The sequence below is a fragment of the Chenopodium album genome, chromosome 16 (assembly GCF_948465745.1).
Source record: "Chenopodium album chromosome 16, dcCheAlbu1.1, whole genome shotgun sequence".
Lineage (NCBI taxonomy): Eukaryota > Viridiplantae > Streptophyta > Magnoliopsida > Caryophyllales > Amaranthaceae > Chenopodium > Chenopodium album.
The window spans coordinates 46109946-46127910 of record NC_137849.1 but is presented as its reverse complement, the minus strand read 5'-3'; the positions used below and the strand labels follow the sequence as shown (position 1 = coordinate 46127910).

The 17965-nt window shown below is 31.2% G+C and overlaps 3 protein-coding genes across 4 annotated transcripts; 1 reads left to right on the top strand and 2 right to left on the bottom strand.

Annotated features, from left to right (window-relative positions):
* Nucleotides 1–236: 236 nt before the first annotated feature.
* LOC145585604 (chalcone synthase 2-like) lies at nt 237–2027 on the bottom strand. The gene is made up of 2 exons (XM_081642308.1): nt 1767–2027; nt 237–1364 (listed from the first exon to the last, which is right to left on the bottom strand). The coding sequence occupies exons 1-2, from the start codon at nt 1951–1953 to the stop codon at nt 367–369; spliced, it is 1185 nt and encodes a 394-aa protein (XP_081498434.1). The 5' UTR covers nt 1954–2027; the 3' UTR covers nt 237–366.
* A 6331-nt stretch (nt 2028–8358) lies between these two features.
* Nucleotides 8359–12251, top strand: LOC145585603 (plasmodesmata-located protein 8-like). Of its 2 annotated transcripts, none has more exons than XM_081642307.1 (2): nt 8359–9218; nt 12018–12251. In XM_081642307.1, exons 1-2 carry the CDS (start codon nt 8495–8497, stop codon nt 12134–12136), a joined length of 843 nt encoding a protein of 280 aa, XP_081498433.1. In that variant the 5' UTR covers nt 8359–8494; the 3' UTR covers nt 12137–12251. The 2 variants fall into 2 exon arrangements, with proteins under 2 accessions (XP_081498433.1, XP_081498432.1); XM_081642306.1 differs by having other exon boundaries at nt 12015–12251.
* A 727-nt stretch (nt 12252–12978) lies between these two features.
* On the bottom strand, nt 12979–16080 carry LOC145584423 (pectinesterase 2-like). The gene is made up of 2 exons (XM_081641265.1): nt 15180–16080; nt 12979–13679 (listed from the first exon to the last, which is right to left on the bottom strand). The coding sequence occupies exons 1-2, from the start codon at nt 16078–16080 to the stop codon at nt 13003–13005; spliced, it is 1578 nt and encodes a 525-aa protein (XP_081497391.1). The 3' UTR covers nt 12979–13002.
* Nucleotides 16081–17965: the final 1885 nt, after the last annotated feature.

Genomic DNA, 17965 nt, shown 5'->3' with positions numbered 1-17965 from the left:
CCTACGGCTGAGATTGGTTCCTATATAACTAGGGTTCTTATATAAGAAGGGGTTCTTACCGGATCCCTCCCCTAAATATATATATTCGAATAATATATAATCAGTCACGTGGAGTTATAAGAACTTGTTGGATTATTACAAAACTTGATTACACTATAAATTGTTGAATAAAGGATTTTTATTGAATAAAATATTGTATGACTTAATACAAGTACGCAAGTAACATTTTTATTTTCTTTTACATGAGTATAACAGCCTAAAGCATCAATGAATTTATTACAAAAAAAAGGGAAAACATAAGATCATTTTTATGAACTTCATATTGTTTGATGAATCATAGCAAATGCTTCACCTAATCACCTTGAATTAGTTGACTAGGGGCACACTGTGTAGCACAACGGTCTCAACGGTCAAGCCCGGCCCGAACCCGAACAAGACACCCCAATCCAACCCTTCTCCTGTGGTAGTCATTTCTCCGTTCATTGACCTCTTCCTCATCTCATCCAAGATGAACAAAACACAAGCACTTGACATGTTTCCATACTCACTAAGTACGTGTCGAGTCGAGTTGAGTTTTTCTTCCTTGAGCCCAAGTTTGGCTTCCACTTGGTCTAGGATTGCAGGACCACCCGGGTGAGCCACCCAGAAGATGGAGTTCCAGTCATCGATCCCTAGAGGGTTGAATGCTTCAACCAAGGCCTTCTCAATGTTTTTTGAGATAAGGCCCGGAACATCCTTTAGTAAATGGAAGGCTAGCCCGACTTCTCTAAGGTGCCCATCGATGGCACCCTCAGAGTCTGGGAGTATTGTCTGAGCGGCCCAGACAAGTTGAAAGATGGGCCGCTCAATGGACTCTACTGGATCGGCACCTACTATAACAGCACCAGCCCCGTCCCCAAATAGGGCTTGACCAATCATAGAGTCCAAGTGGGTCTCAGTAGGCCCACGGAAACAAATAACAGTAATCTCAGCACACACCACCAACACACGAGCTCCTCGGTTGTTCTCAGCGATGTCCTTGGCTAGACGGAGAACAGTACCCCCGGCGTAGCAACCTTGTTGGTAAAGCATGAATCGCTTGACCGAGGGTTTGAGGCCGAGGAGTTTGGTAAGTTGGTAATCAGCACCAGGCATGTCGACACCAGAGGTGGTGCAGAAAATGACGTGGGTAATCTTGGACCGCGGTTGTCCCCATTCTTTGATGGCCTTAACAGCCGCTTCTTTACCGAGTTTTGGCACTTCGGTTGCGAGGATGTCTTGGCGTGTGTTTAGGGATGATGCATTGTAGTCGCACATGTGAGGGTTTTCATTTAACAACTCCTCTGATACGTGCATGTACCTTTTCTTGATCATGGATCTATCACCTGTAGATATAGTCACGTAGAATTGTTAGTATATTAATCATTTCATCTACTTTTTTGCTTGTGGGTTTAATTTACATCCAATTTAATTGATTATTGTTATATGTCAATGTAAAGAAGCTTATAATAAAACTAAATTGATCTACGTAATTGATATTTACTAATTAGAAATTGGATATCATGTTGGTTGTATAATTTATGACAAATAGTATTGGTAAGTAGATTAAGAACGAATGTACTATTATCATGGTATAGAAGACGCCAGGATGTTATATGATAGAATTTTAGTTGTATAATATGTAGTAGCTAGTTGTAAATTACAACCTACAAGATGATGACTCGATAATAGATCATAAAAGCTAAGATTGAGAATGATGGAAGTATGTATAGAAGGAAAATACTTACACATGCGCTTAAACTTTTGCTTGAGATCAGTCATATGCTCGCTCTTAGTAACACGGAAGTAAAAGTCAGGATACTCAGCCTGTAACATTTCATTAGCAGGGTTAGCGGTTCCAATGGCTAAGATGGCAGCTGGACCATCAGCTCTTTGAGAGTTTCGGATTTCTTGAACAGATGGAGTAGTGGCCATTTCTTAGAAAGATTAATTAGTAACAAACAAAAGATTTATACACTTATGTTTTATCTTAAGTTTGCTTGAAGATAGTGAGTGATGAAAGCTTGATGAGTAAAAAGGTTTGCAGGGTTGGGGTTTATATAGGAAGCCTATCATAGAATATCGCATTAAAATAAAGTGGCTCTAAGAAGAATAAGATTTTTTTTTTTTTTCTATTTTGGCATTATTTTCTACACTGCTTAAGCAAGTGAATGACTGTTAGAAAATTCTTACGACTTAACGTGCATATGTTTTCAAGCTAAGTGACTAAACATTAGTATGCCACCAACCTTTTAAATTGAATGAATGTATTGACCTTGACCAATTTTTAAAAAGCGCACAACAATATTGAATATTATTATACTGTCCAAATATTAAATATTGAAATTATAAGTTACAACCACCACTTACATTACTTGAAATAACGAACGCCCGACTCATTGAATTTTAAAGTAGTTTTATTCCAAGAAATTTGCAACCTATCATTTATATTTTAAAGTATATAAATTATAATTCTAGTCAAAATTATGCTACAGCATATAGAATTATTATTTTTTATTTTTTTCTATAATGAACAGTTTGTAGCATGTGAGGCATGCGCAGTGCGTTAAACGTTAATGCACGCATCTTCATTGCTTAACTCAATAACCCACGCACCTTTGAATATACTATTTTTTCTATTATACTTGTTTTTCTCTGTACTCTGTACTTGATATATATTTTTATCACAGCACGAATATATATATATATGGGTTAAGTTGTTTAATTTTAAGATAATACTCATACGAAATAGGTTCGGATAACTCATACAAAGAGGAAGAAAATTTTGGTTCACAAACAAAGTTCAATTCAAGGAGATTCCATACTAATTAAAATCATTTGGTGATAGTAGCTAGGATTAACTCTACCTTATAAAGACATACAAGTATAAATATGTAGATGTATCATAGACCCAGAACAAAAAAATTCAATTTTTATATTAAGTAGTTTGATTAATTGATTTGCCAATTTGATCTTATGATAATCTTCAAAGATTGCCAACTCAACAAGATCTCGACCCTTTTGTTGGGATAACTTTTGAGTGGCTACAATAAAATTGTGGCCATTGTATTAGATCAAATCACAACTGTTTATCTCTTTTGACTAATGTGAATCATTGATGAAATTGACTATTGATTTTATTTTTGAAAAATATTGACAAAAAAAAAAAAAAAAAAAAAAATTATAAATCTCCCTGTTCAAACCCACTATCATTCGGTTTCCAATTTTTTCACAGATAAGTTTTTTTTTTTTTTTTTTCATGTGTTCACTGTAGAAACTCATAAATATGTTTGATGCAATTGTTCACCGTAGAAATTCATAAATTTGTATGTTTGATGCAATTGTTCTTGTAATGCCTTTGAGGTTCTGATTGCTTGGACATTCTTTTGCTTTGCCTGCTCGTTATCTGTTAGTTGTTCCGTAGAAGTAGAATTCCTTTCACTTGGATTTACTTTTTCTCAACGTCTGCTTTCATTCTTCTTAATTGTGTATTTTGTGTGTTGCTTACATTTTATTTTTGAGAAATCTATGCTTATAAAAGTGGGTGATGATTGGATTGAAGTAACACAACTAAGAATAATGAAAGCATATGAGCGACATTGAGCAAGGAAAAAAAGACCTAATTAGTGAAAAATTGAAAACCGAATGATAGTGGGATAGAACATGGGAGATTTTTAATTATTTAGTTTTATTAACGTTTTTAATAAATAAAATCAAAGGTCAATTTTATCAACGGTTCACATTAGTCAAAATAAATGAACGACTGTGATTTGATCTAATACAATGGCCACAATAAATTGTGGCCATTTGAAAACTGTCCCTTTTATTGATAGTAAAAAATTTCTTATTTTCTTTCATAGATAAATTAGGACATGCATAGTCTTGTGAAAAGATGATCATAATTGATTTCATCTATTTATCTTACCTTATAATAGATACTCCCTCCGTGTTTAAATAAATGAAACATTTTGACTTTTTGCACTGTTAATCTAATTCACTTTGACTAATGTTTGTGATATATACATAAGAATAAATATAGTGATGTGGATATTTGTTGGAATCTTCTCATCAATGAATATTTTATTAATATTCAATGTTATAATGTTTACTTATTGATAATTAAAGATATTTTTTTTTATTAAAGTTCTGTACAACGAAACATTTCATTTATTTAAACACAAAAGAAGTAAATAAAATAAAAAGAATTAAAAAAAAAAAAAAAACAAATTCTAAAGATCGGATGTCTTACAAATTGACCTACCACCAATTGTCAAATAACACACATACAATTCATTAATGCATTAACATATTTCTATGGAGCAATTAATACTCCGTACTTGTTTATATCGGAATACTACTCCGTCCGTACTCGGTATTATTTTGACATACGCTTTGTGAAGAATGCACTGACTTAATTTCTTAGTTTCAAAAGTATAAAGAATACTCCACAAAATATGTATTTATTGACTTCACAATAGGTAGCGGTCAATATTTTTTTTTCCCAAGTAAATTAGGTTGGATACTTAAAGTAGAGTAAGAATTTGAACTTGTAAAGTTGTATAATGATCAATAGACTAGAAAAGAATATGAAATTTACCCAAACCTCATCAATACATTATTATTAATTGCACGGACCTAGTTTTTTTTTGTTTTTTTTTTTTTGTTTTTTTTGACGGGAAGAAGAATATTATCATTAATAAATAGTCATATGACATCTACAATAATAATAAAGATTTGTAAATCTCATATCTAGAGTAAATAACATAACTTTTACAATCAAAATCATAATTATTTTGCATATCAGGCATAGCTCACTCTTCACCGCTTCAAACTTGACGCGAGCAGTTTCGATGTCTTTGCATCTTTCCAATTAGAGAACTTCGCAATCTGCGCTGATATTTTGATTGTAGAGTTGATGACGAACCCTAAACCCATATGAATCCAAATTACGTAATCAATTATTATTTAAACCCTAAAAATAAAATTCATCCATTTTGAGAATCAAAATTTCAGAAAATTGGAAAAAACCCAAAAAAGTTGGGACAGACTCTCATAAAGGGAGAGAACAAAACAAATCAAATAACAAATAAGCGAATTAAATCAAAGAAAAAGAGTCGAAATAAGTCTAATTTTCGAAGAAATTAAACTATTTTCAGCCTAAACGACCAAGAAAAATAAAAATCCTAAAGAGAGGAGAGAGAAGAGAGAAGAGAGAAGAGGGAGGCGGGGTATTACCTAGCTTATTTCTTAGTTTCTACCATGTAAAAGAATATCAAATTTGCATTGATTTGACAATGGGGTCAATTGGTCAAATAACATACACTACTTGATCGCGTCAAAATAAGAGTCACAAATCCTTTATGAAAATTAAAATTACAAACTTCGTCAATCATCCATAAGATAGCACATAGCTAAATGAGTTCCTAAAATAAAAAAAATAAAAAACGCTAAATGAGAAATTTTTAAAAATGGATTTATATAGTTTTTTATTTTATTTTATTTTATAATTTTTATTTTAAATATTCAATACTTATTTATTGATATTATTTATGCTTAATGTTGTATCTTAAAAAAAAAAAGAAAAAAATATTGTGATAACATATTTTTAACTACGAAATTTGGCATGTTCACAACAAAAAAAAGAAAAAAAAAAAAAATCTGGCATGTTTACACTTTACAGACTACAGAGCAATATTACAAATATTGGACATCTTGTTAACAACAAAAAAATGGATACATCTTTTTGTTTCCCTTCAAAACTTTGTACCAATTATTCCCTCCTCGGATACTTCATACAAAAATCTCTTACCTCTCCCTTCCTCGCTCTTCTCTCCTCCTCTCTTCTAGTCTTTTTAGGGTTTCTCCAAAATCTTGGTCATTTAGGTCGAAAATAGTCTAATTTTTTTTCGACCTTTTTCCCTTAATTTTATTTAGTTTTGCAATTTAGGTTTCAATAAATCTACACGAGTGTAGATATTCGTCCGTCTCCCTATGGTGGAGTGCCTCGCTATGGTGGAGTCGTTAATTTTTGTTAATTTAGTTGTTTGTTTATGTTTAGGGTTTGTTTGTGTGTTAGGGTTTATCAAAAAGGTAAGCATCTTTTGCCCTATTGTTAATTCGTTGGTAAAGATTTGTTCGGGATCACAACAGTTGTCAAGTTTTCAAATGTGTTCAAGTGAATCAGATGAAAATCATCCTTACGACTACAATAAATTGTTAGACCGTCTCTCCAAAAAGGCTGTATATTCCAGAGATGTGTGCGAGACATGTACCATAATGCAAGATCTTTTCAACAATTGTAGCTTTGATGAAGGAAACCCTAATTTGATTTAATTTTATGAATTTGTTAATTTAGATTTCATTTGTAGATGCCAAATGACTTTTTATTAATGAATTGATTTGTTTCAAAAAAAAAAAAAAAAAAAAAATCCCTCCTTGGATGATTTAGGAACCTCGAGATCCTTTCCTTTTTCCTTACCAAAAAAAATAAAAAATAGCACACACGCGCACACAAAAAAAAAAAAGTTTACATGTGTTCCATATGGTAAAAAATATTATTTACAAAACAGATTAATAACACAAAATCAGATTTTGATGGTAAAAAAAAAAAAAAAAAAAAAAAAAAAAAAAAAAAAAAAGATCTTTTGACAAGGAACAATACTGCTTATTGGCTTATGCTAAACACAGTATATAAAATAAAAATAGAAAGTACGGACTATGGAGTACTACATTTAATTAACCCAGATTGTGAGTTGTGAAGTTGTGAGTGAGATTATCTTCATACGGGCTGTCGTAGGCTCGTTCCCCCATCTTTATTGTCGGACTGGTATTCTTTCGAGGACTTCGGTCCTTTTAGGCCCATAGAGTCCAATAGTAATATTTACGTCCAATATGATGTGTCAACGGTCCACACTTTTAAGAATTTTTTTAATTTTTTTTTTCTATGAAAGATCATACTAGTGTAGAGAAAATACAAGTTTATGGCAAAAATGTACTCCCTCTGTTTTATTTATTTATTTATTTGCATCACTTTAATCGGCATATTGTTGAGATGCAATTTTGACCATTAATATCTTTAATTGTTAATTAGAAAAAATTATACTCCCTCCGTCCCAAAAACTTCGACCCTTTTGGATTGATTTCGCGGTTATTAACAAAATTAAATAAAAAGAAATAAAAACATATTAGAAAGATAAATTTACATGGAGTTTGTAAAAAAGTAGAGAGATAAAGTATTAAAAATATATGAAAAAACAAAATTTTATATGGGGAAGCTAATTTTGCACAAATATTGTTGTAAATTGGTGGGTATTTTAATGCAAATGGGTCGATCATTTTGGGACTAAAATTAGGCCAAATTAAAAGGTCGAAATTTTGGGGACGGAGGGAGTAATAAAATTACATTATGAAAGTAGTCATTATGACGAATCTAATGATATATTATATAATAACATTTATTTATTTTATAGAGGTGAAAAAATAAGTGAACCACTCAACCAAGGTATGTGAATAGTGAAAAATCAAAGTGATGCATCTTAAAAAAAAAACGGAGGGAGTAAATTTCAACAACATTTTGTCAAATATAGGAGCCATAGTTGTTGATTTATTTGCAAAATTGCCATATTGATTGGACAAAATTGCAGATTTATTTACAATTTTGTCATTTAATAAAAAAATTATTGGGGCTTCCATAATGTGAGTCTAAACTTCTCACTGCGTAACACAATCCAAATTAACGGGCTAGAAATTTTACTATTTTAGAAGTGAGGACTTGTGATGGAGAGGAAGGGTAAGAGGTTCCCTCACCTAAAGTGCTCTTAGTAAGGGTTGAACACTCAACCTCGAGGTTAAATATACTCTATATTACCTTATCTATTAACCCAAACTTTACTTGGTTGACCATTTTAAACAATTGTTACAAAACTCGATATGAGTACATAATAATTTTTTTTTCTTTCAAAATTTAATTTAAAAAAGTACATCATTAATTATCAGTTCAAACACACTAAAACATAGATAAATTATAAGATAACTAGCTTATAAAGATTAATATAATACTTGTAATCAAACCTCATCTACCTAATTTACGTTTCGGCTCTTCCCACACAAAAACTACCGGTGATTCATTAACCGAGGGTCCATGGAAATTCATAGTCGTGTATAACTTGTGCCAATAAATAATCCAATTTGGCAAGTAAAAAAAAAAAAGTAGTACTTCAAATCTTATTAAAACATTAATCTTATACATTAATTGATCCTAATTAACCCAATAAACTATTATCAATTGTTTTAAATTTATCACCAAAGAATAACAAAAAGGCAACTTAAGCTATCCCACCAAAAAGCTAAGCTAAGGCATCAATTCCCTTCCCACCCTCTTCCAAAAAAATGCATCTATGAATCATATCATCACAAAACAACATTCAAAAGCATAGAATTTCAACAACGAACAAAAAACATACAACACTAAAAAAAGATGTTGTTCATCATCAACCAAACAAATAACCATGCTACTCTTCTCTTCCTCATTTTCTTACTTTCTTACTTCTCCTATACAAATTCCTATGTCTTCATCTATGCCGGTTGTTCTCAAGAAAAGTTCCAACCCTCGTCGCCTTTCGAATCCACCATCAACTCCTTCCTAACCTCGGTTGTCACCTCCTCCTCGCAAACCGGCCTCTACAACACCTTCACCCCAGGAGGTGACTCCACGATTTACGGGCTATACCAATGTAGGGGTGACTTAAGACCTTCAGATTGTACAAGTTGCATCCAAAGTGCAGTCACTCAAATAGGCCTAATATGCCCTTACTCCTATGGTGCTACCCTACAACTTGAGGGGTGTTATGTTCGATATGAGAAGTTCAACTTCCTAGGAAAACCCGACAATACGGTCATGTACAAGAGGTGCAGCCGGAGCTCCAGTGATGATGCTGAGTTTTTCCGTAGAAGAGAGGATGTTTTAGCCACCATACAAGGGGCGGTTTACGGGTTTAGGGCTTCGAGTTCGGGTTCGGTACAAGGGTTTGGGCAGTGCTTAGGAGATTTGAACTCTAATGATTGTTCATATTGTTTGAATGAAGCAGTTAAAGAGTTGAAGACACTTTGTGGTCAAGCTGCTGCTGCTCATGTTTTCTTGGCTAAGTGTTATGCTGAGTATTGGGAAGCTGGTTACTATGACTTGTCCACTCATAGTTCAGGTAACTTACTATGATTTGCACTACTTAATAAATTAATTACATTATTGATTAATTATTGCATAATATAAATGTTTTGCTTGGAGTGTTTGGAATGTTGTTAGTTTTGAAAATGTAATTTTAAAATGATTCTAGATCAATTCATTTATGGTTTATTATGATTAATTACGTGTATACTGACGCATGTTGCAATATAGTATAAATATTTTCCTTTTATTTTGTACAAATATTTTTCTTCAGATCAAATTGAAGGGACAAAGTAGACTTTTTAGTACACTTAATTATGTGATTACTTTCACTTTTAGTTTCATTCATTTTCTACTCATACTTGAAAATGAGTACTAAGTCAACTTTAGACCTTTAATTTTAAAACGAGAAGAGAGTAATGTACTTTTTTCACTTTCATTTTAACTTGCAAATTCTTCTCTAAGTAATTATACATTCATGCATACTTTTTATAGGGAAATTACAATTGATGTGATAGTTATAAATTACATAGTAATAGCTTTCTTAATTTTGTGTTTCTTGGCTGCTTTGAATTTTAGATCTAATTAATAAGTTGTCCATAAATTTAAAGTTTGATATACACTCTCTAAAAAAAAAAAAATTAACATCATAATACAGGACATTATTTATCACCTTGGTAGATTAGTACCTTTTAGAGTCGATCAAATTTGAGAGAATCATTGTCCATTATCGGAGATTTATCCCTATGTATCGTACTTTCGGACATTTTGTCATGAAATACAATCAAAATCCTACACTAGTTCACTAATTCAAACACTTAATATAACACTACATTTAATAATGGACAAATAATTGCATACATTAATTGATAAAGGTCATTAATGTTTCATGCTAATATTTTGTATAAAAGTTTGCATTCATCATGATGTAAAGATTATCTACGATGGAATATTTCTAGAACCATCTTCCACTACCTTATTACATATTCACATTACATAGTGTGATCGAAGATATTCATTTAGTTGAAAATGTGAAAGACCAAAAATATAAATGGTCAAAAACTATTCATAATACTTTTTCTATAAAGTAAAAGCATCAAAGCATATTTTTGATACTACTTTATTTATTTCTTTTTAATTCGGTCACCTTCCCTCTCTTGCATTGATAGTGCCCTTTCCTTGGATTATAATTAATATAATTAGTCTTATCACCTTCAAATTTTATTCTTAATTGATTATTCCACTAGTTTTTGATCGTAATCCATGTACTTTTTGATTTGGTTATCATTACTTTAGCATGAATGTGGATGATAATAATGATCATTTGTCTAGCTAGATTAATTTAAACCATTAATATGGAACCTTTCAACATTTCTAGCAATAATTGTGGCCAGTCTTTTAAATATGTATGGTGGGTTCTTAATTTGGCCACACACTCATATTACTTGCCCAAGCAAAAGAGTACAATGAACCACATAGTTCTTGACTATAATATAATATAATATATAATAGTACAAAACTAACAAGTCACTTAGATATACTTCAAAGAAGCTAAGGAACCATTACTATTTAAGATCGATAATATATTGGTATATTACTTCATTTGTCTCTAAATAATGAGCCGAAATCCATATTTTCAGGATGGATTGTTTCGATATAGTAGCTACTGTAAACAGACTTTGAAAATTTTAAATTTATTCTAAATTACATCATTTTTTAAGAGTTTTAGAGGATGAAAAATTACATTGAATTGATATACATGGCAAACTGCACCTATCGATCAAAAACTATTTTTTGTTCATTTCCTATAAAATTCAGTTGTGGAAAACTATTATAGGATAAAAAGAAGACTAATTAGTACTAGACATAATTGTACTTTAATTTTGATTTGGTTATTACTTATTAGCATCTTTGTGGATGTTAATGCATGATTTTTGAGTAACCTAAATCAAAATATTTACGGTTCATTTCAACATAAATTTGCATCAATAATTTTGATGATTAATTACGTAATGTATGGGAGAATATAATCTTAATTTGGTCACACATTTATATTACATGTCCAAGCACAAGTGTACAACAAACCACGATTATCAACCATACTATCAACTCAATAATTCTTATCTCAACGTCCCTAAATAATAAGGTGTCACATTTATGTTAGGTTGTTCCAAAATACTTCATATTCGGTTCCTTTCAAAAAATAGTAAAGTATACTTATAATGCAAGCTCTTCTTTCCATGCACCAAACCACTTGTTTTAGGGGACTAATCTAAAAGGTGACTAAAGGTGTTTATCCACTTATAACATATAATTGCACCAAAGTTGCTACCATCAGACAAAAGAATATTTTTATGTCCTACATTAGAATGTATTGAGTTCTTTATTCTTACAATTAGAATATTTTTACTTTTTTTTTTTATTTTTTTTATTTTTTTTTATTTTTTTTTTATGATGATCTTATGATTAAATTACTCTAGTTGATATATAATTATATATGTATCCTATAAGTGATGACATTATCTTGTAAAATGTAATATATTTTATGTCGCACCTTTAGAGTTTTGTTCATATAAATTTGGACCAGTAGTGGTCTTGAGCTAGTTTTAGCACGCTTCAGCTTTTTTAGGGGAATAGAATATTAATTACGTAGATGTGTTGATGATCATTGCACACTCCAACTCGAACTCCATTTGGCGTTTGAAATTAATTGTCACATTTTGTTTTTTAATTAGTCATATAAGTTATATGATTACTAAATCATCATGATTTATATTTGAATTCATTAAGACTAATTATAATTTTCCGTTCCCTTGTCTCCATGGATGTAAAGAAGCGTCGCACGATGATGAAGTTGCAAAAACAGTAGCTATTATTGTCGGAATAATCGGAGGAGTCGCAATTTTGATCGTTCTTCTATCCGTTTGTCGGAAATCAGCTCCCGGTGGCAAATAAATTTGTTTAGTTTTTTCTATTAATTTGCATTTTGTTGAATTTTGTCTTGATGCAAATTTTCAAATTAAAAGAAGCTAATTGCTTGATCAATTCATTATTTAATTCAATTTTAATCTTTAAACTACTTTAATACAAAATTAATATTATACTGAGTAGTTCTTTATTGTGTTTAAATTATGGAGTATATGATTAACAACTTAATTAATTTGACAAGAAAAAAATATTATTATATTGAAAATCTAAGGGATACTACGAAGTATATTACTAATTTACTGTATGCTATTGACATATTTAACATACTCAAATTCCTTCTTTTTTTTCTTACTTTTTACCAAAAAAAAAAAAAAAAAAAAAAAAAAAAAAAAAAAAAAAAAAAACTCCACTCTTCAGCTGGTATAAAGTTAGATTATATTCCCTTATCTCCTTAAAAGGACAGCAACAGTGATTCTCTTGGATCTTTCAAGCCTTACCAATTCAAACAAGCAATTCAGTTTATTTATTTATTTATTTACTACGTTTTTTTTTTTTTTTTTTAAAAAAAAATTTGGAATTCAAGCCCTTAACTTCAATTGAAACTCTAGAAAGGTGCAATTTATATCATTACGTCAAACTTTAACTTGGTATGATACAATCTATACCGTACATAGTGAAATTTTCTATATAACTCGCTTATGGGAAGAAAATCATACATGTGACGTGTTTCTAATTTATACAAATTATAACGATGTAATCCATGTATACACGTAATACAACTCCTTCTTGTCAAAAAAAAAAAAAAAAAAAAAAAAAAAAAAAACCTCCTTATTTGAATTTACAACTGTGCTAATGAATTATCATGCCATAAATCTATGACTCGTGATATTTGCCTAAAGGCCAGACGTAAAAGGCACACCACTACTAGACAACCAAGAATCACCAGCAATAAAATTTTCAACAGTAAACTTCCTAGCCTCGGAAGCACTTGTTATCACATGGTAACCCGGCCAGTTAACCCGATTCGACGTCGATGACCCGCTACCCATATTAGCATACTCCCCATAGTATAGAGTGCTAAGGGCAAAACTGCCATCCCACTCTAGCCATCCTTTTGGGTCAACTACATTGCTCAAATATGTCTTCATAAAAACAGTCCTAGAATATTTGCGCCAAGGCCGGCCCAAGTATGTCTTAGACCCTTTTTGGTCCTCGGCCGAGCTGACCCGAGAATTATGGATCGATATACCCGTATTCTCATTCGGGTCAGTTCGGCCTTGGGCCGTGATCGTGTTGGTCCCAGCGGGTGGATACCTGGTATAAATGTTACAGTTTTGGATCACCACAGCCGCGTTTCCAAATATAAAGTCTACCGTACCATAAATGTTACATTCACGGTAAAATTGACGATTTGAGTGAACGTATAGGGTGTCTTGGTATCCTTCAAAGCTACATTTGTAGAAGACCGATAGGTCCGAGTTCGACCGGAGGGCTACAGCTTGGTGGTTTGATGGACCGGCTGTGTTCTGAAAAGTAATTCCTTGTGCCATGAAACCACTACCAACTACGGCTGAAAAAATGAAGACCAAAGTAAAATATTGTTACATCACCTACATAATATTTATTCAATATTATACATACGTACTAGGTTTGTATACGTTGAAGATAAATTGTTCAAACGAATTATGTTTGGGTTATAAATTAGTCTATACATCATGAGGTCAAATATAACAACATAGAATTATTATTCATCTATGTGTCAAAAAGATTGTTACATAATTAAATGTCACATTGGATGGTCTAAATAATATTTATAATATAAACAACTTCTTCAAGCAACAATTATACGAAGTAGTACTTTGTAAAAAATGTTTGATTTTTATCTCTTTTTAGCCTTAGAGTCAAAAGACTCAATACTCGAATTTAATTAAGATTGATTTTACTTTGATCCAAAATGAACCATACAATCTATTTTTATACTTCAAGGATTGATTTTAATTTATAAACTTGTAGGATTGAATGATTGATACATCAAATAAACATTCATCATCATGTATATACATTGCATGTATGTATTTTATTAGTTCCTCAGATAAGCAGTTTCTGGCTTTGGTCGCTTTCAACTCCATAAGCTACCAAATACCAATAAGTAGGATAATCACATAACTTTCTGAAAACTTTAGCTTGTATTTTTCTTTGTTGTATTTTATGTCGTTTTACTTTTGGCTCGCTTTTATGTTAACTTAGTAATTTAGTATTAATTAGGTAAGCTAAAGAAAAAAGTTACTATATACTTATCTCAAACCGTTAAACTTAAATTAGTGGTTCACATTTCTTTCGATCATAATCTTAAAGCAATTACTGATTAACCAAATATCATTCCATTTATAGAAACATTTTGTTTTAGATATACAATTTGGTGCTACGTTACCTTAGTAAAGTATAAAGATAATTAAGGATAATAAAACAAAGACGAACATATCCATGATCAATAAAAGGAGATGATGTTGTAAGATATTCTCTCTTTTCTTACGTTGAAAGACTTTATGTTATTGGAGTTTTGAAAACTACCAATCTAGATTGAATATTATTGTTCTTCATGCAAATTATGCTGGTTAAGAGAACTAGCTAGCTAGGTGCGACATAATATTAATAAATCAAGAATAAATTATATTATTGTCATGCATCGTTTGTCGTTTTGCATAGCAGGTCTTGTATGTAGAAAGCTAAGTCGCACCAAATCACATCTGAATAACTTTTTATGAATTTGACTTTTAGATGATTTTGACGTATAGGCAAAATTAAATTAAAACTGAATGCATACTATTGTTTTATATAGTATCTTACTATCTTGTCATTGTAGTGATAATGATAATAATAATAAAAAAAATTGCATTAAATATTAAATATAATGTGAGGAGAAATATTGATAATTTATCTTTACTTGTTTTCCATTTTATTAACATTTATAATAGACATGCATTAGGCTAAAGATTGGACTACATGTATGATCTCAGTTTTATTATATGACCCTATTTTCAAAGACATAATAAATTTAAATTTAACTTACCAACAGTAGCTGATCTATATGTAGTGGAACCACCTCCAACACTTTTGCTCCCAGTGATAATAGTCTTCCCAATTCCATCACCTAAAAACATAATATTCTTCAACTTACTTCCTACTTCCAAATTCTCCTTATAAGTTCCTGCCATTATATGAATCACAAACCTCCCACTCCCTTTTCTCCTTGAGGCAGCAATTATTGCTTGCCCTATGGTCTTATAATCCCCTGACCCATCTCGGGCCACCACTAGGTTTGCTTGAGTTCTCGACGACTGCAACAACTTCCGGTCACTAGGCCTAACCCAGTCCGGGAACTCATTCTTGGGCTCATCCCAATTAGTATGCCCTCCAACCTCACTAACCGATCCATGACTATTTATAGCAAGTGCATTTCTAATCATGCATGAAACATTAGCATTGGACAACATGGGCATAATATTTTTGGTAACACCCAAGTCATTAAACCCATTTTGGCATGTTTGAAAAAGGGTTAGGGCTGAACTGAGCCATGCCTGAGTATCAACTCGGGTGCAACTAGGGGTGTTCATAGTCTGGTTTAGATGTTGAACACTCATCTCGTACAACTCCAAACAATCCTTCAACGCCGCCTTTTCTTTCTTATTCTTACAGCTATGTCCTATAGAGTTTGCATTTTGATGAGCTTTTTTAGCATTTTGCATGGCACTTTGCATCATCATCTTAAGAAAATCTGATTTTCCTTTGATGGTGGAAGAATATCGGTTATGGGTAATAAGGTAATATTTGCATTGTTTAGGGTATGGTGTTTTGTTACACCATGATAATAAATTAGGAGGTCCATAACCTTCAACTAATAAAAAAGGAGTAAACAAAAATGTGAGAAATACAAGTACTTTTGCTAAGATAGAATAATAATAATAAGCCATAATTTTGTTGGGTGATGAATATATGAGAGGTTTATTTAATTTATTTGAGGTTTGTATAAGGTGTTATTTATATTGCATGCATGAGATAATGATTTATGTAGGAGTTGGATTGGATGGCGGTCATTGTCTTATAATTGGATTATTGACAAGCTAAATAAGTAGGTAATGGAAAACTTATTAACATTTCCATTTTTTGGTCTACTTTAATGACTTACGTAATACGGTTCACCACTCAATTGTAGATAGATGTTCTTTAATTTTTTCTTTCTTATGATCAATCGATCAAAAATTTCAATTCAACCTAGGCAATTATATATATATATATATATATATATATATATATATATATATATATATATATATATATATATATATATATCTTTTAATCTTTTAATTTAGAGTATGTAGTTTGATCAATACGTTTGTCTCTCTTTCTTCCATAGAACTATACTTGGTATATAATGTAGGAGACATCATTAAGAAAGCTAATAAAGTTGATCAAATTGTTTAATGAACCCGATTTTTGCGTAGGTAACCATTAACTAAGTCAGGTAGATGAATAATTGTTTGGTGTACTCAATCTTAAAATCAAGTCAAGCTAATTGGATAACTGATACCGAACGATCTATATTCATTTTTGTTGAGCTTAATTAATTTACTTATTTTGCTGAAGCTTATAACAAGAAGTCGCGAGGGGATGATAAACCCTTAATCTTGATATTTACTCAAATAGCCTTGTTCAACTACTAGCTTAGAATAACAATTGAAAAAATGTACCAATTTTTAATGGTTGGATTATGATGATGAAAATTAAATTAAACAGTCTATTGAAAAAATTCATCGCGTACATGGTATAATAATTAATAAGAGCGATGCATGCAAATGATGCGATTACGTAAATGCCAAGCATAATTTGACAAATATGTGAACAACAAGAAATTATATACTCAATATTTCATAAATAACACATTTATAATATTATATGCATGTGGCACGTTTTAATAGAATTATGAACATATATGGGTTCAATTTACATCACAATAGAAAGCTTTTTGCTCCCAAAATAGGCCGGGTCTACAATATAGAAAGCTATACAATTATCGTTTTCATCAATAAATGTCGTCCATAACTTAGCTTTCTTTCACGACACTGTTTTTCTAAGCACGTAGAAAACGATAATTAATATTCTTTTACTTTATAAGGAAATTCAAATTAATAGCAAAAGGTGGAGCTAATGATAATTTGATCGATCGAGCAAGCTAAGTATAGGGAGACAGTAAATTGTAAGAATTGAAGTTGCTACATTATTATGAAAGAAATGTGAGGTATAATTGTACGAGTATATAGATGAATACGCGACAACTCTACTATTTATTAAAGAGTCTAGCACAATGTATACACGAAACATATGTATAAATATATTAGGCACCCTAATCTGATGATGAATGTTTTTGCATTGTTTAAGCTAGCCCCTTGACACAACGCGCAATAAACAAATGTCAAACCAATACGTATAGGTCATGCTTAATTTAATTAAAGTTAATGATGATTAATAAAGTTTGTATGAATTTTATGTTTTGGTCCATTATACAACATTATTCGGTCAGTTTATCTCATTAAATTTAGTTAAAGTAGAAGTACCATACAATGTCAAGTTTAAAGACTAAAATCAAGCTAACTTCTAAATTAATCAAAGTAAAATTATTGATCTGAATTAAGGTAGAAGTGCAAATCCATTCCAATCAAATTATTAAACAGAAGTCTCAAAACATCCCACCAAATTGTAATCAATTAAAAAGAGGGGAATTGTAGCCAACAAACTAATTAAAATTTTCAACGCCAAACTTGAGATTAGAGTATATTGAATGATTACATAATATAGTTC